General features: G+C 39.5%; 1 protein-coding gene across 1 annotated transcript in view; it reads left to right on the forward strand.

Moving 5' to 3' along the window:
• The window catches only part of TXNDC11 (thioredoxin domain containing 11), a 63,798-nt gene that overhangs the window by 8,987 nt on the left and 46,374 nt on the right, over positions 1 to 8,437 (forward strand). The window contains 1 exon segment of the mRNA XM_015572130.1: positions 405 to 534. Within this exon segment, the coding sequence (XP_015427616.1) occupies positions 433 to 534 (102 nt within the window). The 5' untranslated portion in view covers positions 405 to 432.

Consider the following 8,437-nt stretch of genomic DNA (forward strand, 5'->3'; position numbering starts at 1 on the left):
ATGGCTAGGTTGGGGATATTTAATAACTGCATTTTAGTAGGCCAAGGGCCAACTGCTCAGTGGAAAGCCTGCCCCTGTACATTAAATTGTGTGGTTCAGATCCTGGAATCCTTTAGCTTTTGGCCAGTTTCCGAGGTTGCCTTTCTATTTGTTTTTTTAGGAAATATTGTGGGAATTAATTCATTTTTCAGAGATTGCTTGTAATGGCTGCTGTATCTTTCCTCACATAAATGCTTCTTAATTGGCTCTCCAGTCGCCTCCTGAGACAAAGAAGGCTGCTTAATGTGAACCAGTCAGGATCCTAAAGCAGGACATTTTCATTTTATGTTGTTGATGATTTCAGTTACACATTATAGGTTTAATGCATGGTGTATTATTTTTATTTTTTATTTTTTTGGTACTAGTTTTGGACCAATCGAATACAAAGGCCCCATGAGTGCTGTTTACATTGAGAAGTTTGTCCGCCGGGTGATGAAACCACTTCTGTACATCCCATCTCAATCAGAATTACTAGATTTTCTCTCAAACTACGAGGTACCTGTCTTTCATATCTCCTTATATTCCCAAGACTTCACCGGGTTGTATTGGATTGTTTGTATAGAAAAGTTTTTATACCTCCTGATTTTGTAGCAATTAAAAAGTTACATTATAGATAAGCCCAAATTAAATGCTTTTTGAGATACTTGATTATAGGGATGGTTTGACCAAGTGAGTTTTAAGAAAATAGAATGCTTTGCAAAACCTTTATTTTTTATTTGGGAATTTTCAACAAACTTTCAGTTTGCCTCACAATTAACTTAGAGTATGTAAGAATTAACTTACAATTTATATACAGCGGCAAATTTCTAAAAATTTTATTTGATGCTTTATGGCATCTTACTGATGAGGTATCTGGTTTTTCTTGTCAGTTGTAGTTTAGCCTTTCAAAGCAAAACAAAACTGAAAATACATTCCTTTATATTTTAAGTGTATAACTATTTTAAGGTCTTAACTGCTTTTCCATTGCCAATTTCAACACTTGATAAATTATTTTTATAGGATGTTCAGTGTATGTGCAGGACAGTTTATTATTGGGAGAACCAGTATAAAGCTTAAAATAATCTCAATAAATTTTAAAAATAGTTTCAAAAAAAATTATTGGAGCTAGTATAAAGTCATTTGGGTACAACAAGTGAAAGTGCTGAATCCACTAGACCCGTGGTTGGCAAACTGAGGCTCGGGAGCCACATTCGGCTCTTTGGCCCCTTGAGTGTGGCTCTTCCTACCCTTAGGAGTACCCTAATTAAGTTAATAATAATATACCTACCTAAATAGTTTAAGTTTAAAAAATTTGGCTCTCAAAAGAAATTTCAATCATTGTACTGTTGATATTTGGCTCTGTTGACTAATGAGTTTGCCGACCACTGCACTAGACCAGTGGTTGGCAAACCGTGGCTCGCAAGCCACATGCGGCTCTTTGGCCTCGTGGCATGGGCCACGAAGTTTCAAGCGCACTGTACGTGCGCGCCCGCACGTGGTATTTTGTGGAAGAGCCACACTCAAGAGGCCAGTTTGCCGACCACTGTACTAGACCACCAGGGAACTAGCAAAAATGAAAAATGGTGCTTAGATACAATAAAATCAGGACCTTAAAGTTACCAGATACATATAAAAACCATATGAATCCAGACCTCATAATTTAGAATTCAGTAATAGTGATGGATTGAATTTTTGTGCTATGTAGATTTTATGTAGATTGGATATTAATTTCTTTCACTAGAACATGATTAACAGCTTTTTCAATCATGTTAGAAATATTATTTATATGTTAACTATGAGCAGATTCTCCAAGCAGCAGTATTAATATTTAGTTCTGCTTGTTCTCAGATATATATTAGAGCAAATTCTTTACTCTTAAGGTGGATAAAGAATGTATTTCTGTGGTCCTCACTATGTTGTCTCCCATTTTGCCTGGGTAGGTTGGTAGGCCCGAGCTACACTGGGAGGTAGGGCATTTGGGGCTAGTGTCTTTGGTAGCACTAACTAGGTCTGTTGATTTGATTCTTGGAATCTTCTCTATTGTTGAATCTCTGTAAATTGTTATTTCCGTTAGTGTATGCTTAATTTCTGACTGGACCTTTTTCATATCTTTGACATTCTCACTAAGATCCTTGAAAGTTTCATGAAGATCCTTGAGTAACCTTATAACCAGTAGTTTACTTGCTTCCATTTCTTTCATTTGTGACATTTCTTTGTCTCCGCATTTTGGCAGCTTCCCTGTGTGTGTTTCTATTTATTAGGTAGAACTACTATGTCTCCTGAAATTCGTAGAGTGGCCTTATGTAATAGGTGTCCTGTAGGGCCCAGTGGCTCAGCCTCCTCAGTCACCTGAGTTGGGCACTCTAGGTGTGCTCCTGTGTGCACAGTCTTGTAGTTGAGCCTTGATTGCTGTTGGCGTCTCTGGGAGGAATTGGCCTCTAGGCCAATTGGTTGTGAAGACCATCTGTGACTATAGTGAGAGAGCTGCTTTGTAGGAGGTGAGGCCTGGCTTAAAGCTAGGCAGGCTGGTACTAGTGCCTGGTCTTGGGCCTTTTATTGATAGGTTTGGGGCATGCTGTTACCAGCTGCAGCTTGTTTGATTGATTTTAGCAAAGCCTGAGCCAGGACAGGCCATTCATATGGAAAAGCTGCTGCAGACAGCTTGGGCAGGGCCTCAGGGAATCCTCAGGTGGAGCAAATAGTGTGCTCCAGGCTGATTGAGACTTAGCTATGGCTGCCAGTCAGCCCTGCAACGGGGGAGGAGCATAGAAACAGTGACCCCTGAGAACATCCCTGTCTGCTAGAATGCCATCCCTGAGTTTCTGCCCTGATGCCAGACAATCCAATTGCTCCCCTTATGTGTCTGGGTCCCCAGAGCCACCTGGTGCTGGAGCTCAGAGATATCCAGTCCGAGTAAGTTTGTGCGCTGGCCCTTTAAAAGGAACAGCTGGGTCTCCAGCAGCCTTCATGTTTCTTAGCCACAATCTCCGCTGGTTTTTACAGCCCGTAGACTTCTCCTCCCAGCTCTGGAACCCTGGGCTAAGGTCTGGTGTGGAGCTTGGACTCCTTGCTTCCCAGCCTCCGCAGGGACAGTCTCCCTCCCAATAAAAAATGGCACACATGGGTGTGGGACCAGCCCATTCCGAGGCTCTGCCCCTCCTACCAGTCCCAGTGTGCTTTCCTCTTTACTCCTCTAGTTGTAGGACTTCCATTTAGCTAGCTTTCAGGTGATTTGGAATGATGGTGGTTCTCTATTTTAGTTGTAATTTTGATGTGATTGTGGGAGGCGGCAAGTATAGACATTTGCTTATGCCACCATCTTGGTTCTCTCTCAACCTGTTATTATTTATTGGGTCATTAGCATTTATTCTGCAGAACTGGGAGTGTTCTATGTATGATAATCATAATATTGAGACAGAATCGGTTCTAGAATTTTCTTCCCAGATATGCACTAAAATCATAGCTACCTTATAAATAATGAATTTAGTGAAAAACTGAAGTGAACTTGCCAATGCATACTACAGAGGGAGCTCAAGAGCTTCAAGTCATCTCATTGTAAACCATGTTAAGAAATTTTACTTCATTTATTCTAAATGTAGAATCCGTCTTCCTGGAGGTTCTTCTTGCCTACTTAAGATACAGACAGGAAAATGTGATTTATTGTGGACAACATAGGGAAGCATATCCCAGTGTCATTTTTATTTTGGTGGACATTAAGTTTGGTGGAAAGGAGATAGGACTGAGTGATGGTAATGTCACTTTCAAAGTCATTAGTCTTATGGCTCTTCTAATTTTTGTATTTTTTAAATTTATTGATTTTAGAGAGAGAGGAATCGAGAGAGAAACATCAATTTGTTCATTTGTCTCTAATCCAGATATTTGTGAACAGTTTAGACCATTTATGCATTCATTGATTGATTTTTGTATGTGCCCTGACTGGGGATCAAACCCACAACCTTGGCATATTGGGGATGATGCTCTAACCAACTGAGCCACCAGGTCAGGGCATAATTTTGGTATTTTTTAGGTATCAATTGGTTATGGTATCAGTAGCTTCTACATCAATAATGCTTCATTTTTCATTTTATTTATAAATATTTTATTGAGAGGAAGGGAGGGGGAGGAAGGGAGAGGGAGAGAGATAGGAACATCAGTGATGAGAGAGAATCATCTATCGTCTACCTCCTGCACACTCCACATTGGGGATCAAGTCTGCAACCCTGGCATATGCCCTGACCAGGAATCGAACTGTGACCTCCTGGTTCATAGGTTGATGCTCAACCACTGAGCCATGCCAGCCGGGCTCTTTTTTATTTTTTTATTAGACTCATCTGATTTGTATCTTTTATTCTACCCACTAAGTGCCAACAATGTTATTTAACTCTTATCTTACATATGCGGCCAAAATATTTTCTGTCTTTTCATGAATTTCTATAATTTATCTGTTTAAGAGTAGTGATTTTGCATGCATCCATTCATTTATTTTTATCAGTTATGGTAAACCAAATTGTTTTACATTTAAACGGGATGGGAAAAGGCTTGGGACTCTTGGAGGTGGAAGCATGGTGTTGAGTACAATTGCCATGTGACAGAAAACCTGTGTATTTTGGAGAAACATCTAATAGAATGTCTGCTACCTGCTGTTATACTGTTATTTGTTAGTAAAAATACTGTGAATGTTGAGCAAATAAAGAGATATTGTTTCTGTCAATTTATAGTTTTATAGCACCGTGGACTAAATAGTTTTAAGTATTCTAGGTGTGCGTTAACATTAGTGCAGAAATATTTCAATTGCCACTAGAGGTTGTATAAATCATTTGCTGAAATTTATGCCAAACTGCAAATAGTATTCACTTAGGAAATAAATATTTAATGCTCATGAGGATTTGCTGGCCTCCTATAGTCTATTTAACCTCATTTTAGCAGTACTGAATATACTGTACATTATGGAATGGAATTAAAAACACAAAGGAGGTCAACTTACAATGTGGCATTCATTATGTTATGTTTTTTGCTAAATTGTAAACTCGATAAAAGAGTTTTGTCTTATTCACATTTTTATCCCCATTCATTTATTAACAAATGCTTATTTTGTGTCTACTCTGTGCTAGAAACATGGTGATGAGAGAGACTCTGTTTCATGGAGTTCTAAAGTGGAGATAGATAACAAAAGAAAACAGATAAACAAGGTGTAGGGGGTTGAGTAGTGTCCTGTTTGCAGTTGAGTTCCCGTGGCTGTTTACCTGATAGCTGTAAGAATCTGGGAGTGGATTAATAGAAACACTGCAGATGGAATCTGGGGTCAGGTGATCTTACACATGGTAAGCAGCAGAGTGAGGAGGGACAACTTATGTACCAGCAGGGCTTGCACCCCAACTATCTAACCCAGTGTCAGGCTGGCTTATGTGCTGAAAGAGAGCCTCAAAATATATTAGGCAGGGTTACAGTTGTGCTTTGAACCACCCCCTGCTTTATTTGCACCTGAGCAAACAAGGGACCTTGACCTAGAAAGATCTACATATGTGAATATGCATGGGTTATATTCCCCAAACTCTGCTTTTTCCAGATTTAAGAAAGAACCGTGGAAGGAACTCTGAAATACGTAATCACCTTTCAAATACAGCTTCTGATAGGCAAGACTGAAACTTTGGGGAAATGGTTGCAAAATTTGTTTGATCTTAAGCAAAACCAGAGCCAGTTTAGTAACTTTTAAATGATAATTTGTAATAGAAATAAACAGATAATTAGCACTTTATTTCTTCTTTTTATTATTTTGAAATATTAATTTTAAGTTACATTTTCAAACAGGCCAATTTTCAAAACTTATACAGATTGTCACAGTATGGTGAATATTTTAAAAATAATACTTAAAATATATTTTGTCTGGGGTTTTTTTTGGTATGTTTTAAAATAGCTGGTATACAGCTTTAAATCATCTCATAGTTGTGGAATCCTATCTGCGTTTTTGACAATGAAAAGAAAATAATTTTGCATATGATATTACTTGCTTTGTATTGTTTATGAAATTTCTTTGGTCAAACTACTTGAAAAGTTCAATACCAGTTCTTCTGAAGATAGGCTCCTTTGTCCAAGCTATGTAGCCCCTTGGAAAATTGCAGCAGTGATGCCCTTGACAAGAATAAACCTGTAGAAATGTCCACAAAGGACCCCTGCAAATGGTCCAACCTTTGTACATTTTAAAATATATATTTTATTGATTTTTTACAGAGAGGAAGGGAGAGGGATAGAGAGTTAGAAACATGGATGAGAGAAACATCGACCAGCCGCCTCCTGCACACCTCCTACTAGGGATGTGCCCGCAACCAAGGTACATGCCCTTGACCGGAATTGAACCTGGGACCTTTCAGTCCACGGGCCGGTGCTCTATCCACTGAGCCAAACTGGTTTGGCCCTTTGTACATTTTTAAAGGTTTATTGCGGTTTCTCTTGAAGACTCAGGATTAAAAACTTTTTTACTTCCATTAATGTCTGTACATGTGTGCATTTCTATGTATAAACATATATAATTGCATACATTCATGTAGATATAAATGTGTTTATGGGCCATATGTTCACTTCTGTGAAGTCATTGGTGATAACATGATGTGACATTCATCTCATTTAATTTTTAGTAATGAAACATTTATTAGTATTTAGATGAATTTATTTCATTTGGTTTTGGTTTGGGAGATTGGTTGTAATATAAAGAAACTTAAATGAGTCCATTTTGTTTCCACTAGCTTTCATTTATGTAATCTTGCATCCAACATTAACTAAGTGACTAGAATATCTGAAGGTTTGTTTTTCTTTTGTTCTTTGTAGTAAGGTTTATTACACCGTCGTAGCATGGTTTGAAACCCAAATGCAATTCTACTTTCAGCCAATTCTGGATTGGCTTGTTAAAAAGATTATGGAGGAGCCCTGGCTGGATGGCTCAGTTGGTTGGAACATTGTCCTATACACCAAGAGGTTGCGGGTTTGATTTCTAGTTGGCGCATTCCTAGTTGTGGATTCAAATACCTGGTCAGGGCACATATGGGAGGCAATCGATTGATTTTTCTCTTTCACATCATTGTTCTTTCTCTCTTTCTGCCCCTTCATCTCTAAACATATTCTCGGTTGAGGATTAAAAAAAAAAAGATTTTGAAAGAGTTTAGCAAAAGAAAATTTCTGTTTTCAATACTTTGTTTTCTGATGTTCTCAGTTTTTTTAGAAATTGGTTATTTGCTGGATTTTCTTAGATAGTATTGGGATTCAACATTCTGACTATCTCAGTTTCTGTCAGAATAAAAACCAAGTGATTTATTTAAAATTGAATCTTGCCCGGCCAGCATGGTTCAGTAGTTGAACCAGGAGGTCACAGTTCAATTCCAGATAAGGACACATGCCCAGATTGCAGGCTCAATCCCCAGTGTGGAGCATGCAGGAGGCAGCAGATCAATGATTCTCGCTCATCATTGATGTTTTTATCTCACTCTCCCTTTCCTTTCCTCTCTGAAATCAATAAAAATAGATCCTATCTAATAAAGAGGGAATATGCTAATTGATCCTCATGCTGTCACAAGATGGTGGTGCCCCCAGCCAATAAGGAGGGAATATGCTAATTGCTGCCACACCCTCAAAGATGGCGGCACCCACAGCCACAAGATGATGGCGCCCAGTCCTTTCAGCCCCACTGCGGTGGCAGGCGTGTGGCCGCTCCCACTAGCCTGCCTCTGGAGTCCCCCAGTCCCTCAGTCCCCCAGCCACCCAGGGCTGGCCCAAGGTGCAGGCAGGCCTTGGATGGTGGCTGCCCAGCCACCCAGGGCTGGCAGAGGCTCAGGTGACGAGGGTCAGCCGAGGCTTGCACTGCCGGCAGTGGCAGCAGCAGAGGTGTGATGGGCGTCGCCTTCCCCTGATCGCCAGGTCATCTCCCATTCCTGAGGGCTCCCAGACTGTGAGAGGGGGCAGGCCGGGCTGAGGGCCCCCCCCTCCAGTGCATGAATTTTCATGTACTGGGCCTCTAGTTTTATAAATAAATAAACAAATAAAATTTTATGAGAGTAAGCACGTGATTTGGATTTGAAAGACAGTATGTTCCACTACAGATCAGAAATTTTCTTTTTTTATACAAATTACTGATTTAAAATTTTACCAACAAATGAAATTCCTACTTTATCTTATGGGTCTGATTTTGCCCCAATGATCAAATCAGCTCCACAATTATTTATTAAGAGCATGATGTTGCATGCTTTAGGGCTAGAGAGAATTCTTTACATTTGCCTAGTGCTGTATAGTTCCTCAAGCTCATTCTTCTTAGTAACCCTATGATGAATTGACCCATTTGCTATATAAGGAAACTGAGGTTTCTCTTTGAAGTGTTCACCCAACATCATTTAGCTTTTGGACTTAAGCTTAAGTGTTCTGACTCCAAACTCAG

The sequence above is a fragment of the Myotis davidii genome, unplaced genomic scaffold, assembly GCF_000327345.1.
Source record: "Myotis davidii unplaced genomic scaffold, ASM32734v1 scaffold209, whole genome shotgun sequence".
Lineage (NCBI taxonomy): Eukaryota > Metazoa > Chordata > Mammalia > Chiroptera > Vespertilionidae > Myotis > Myotis davidii.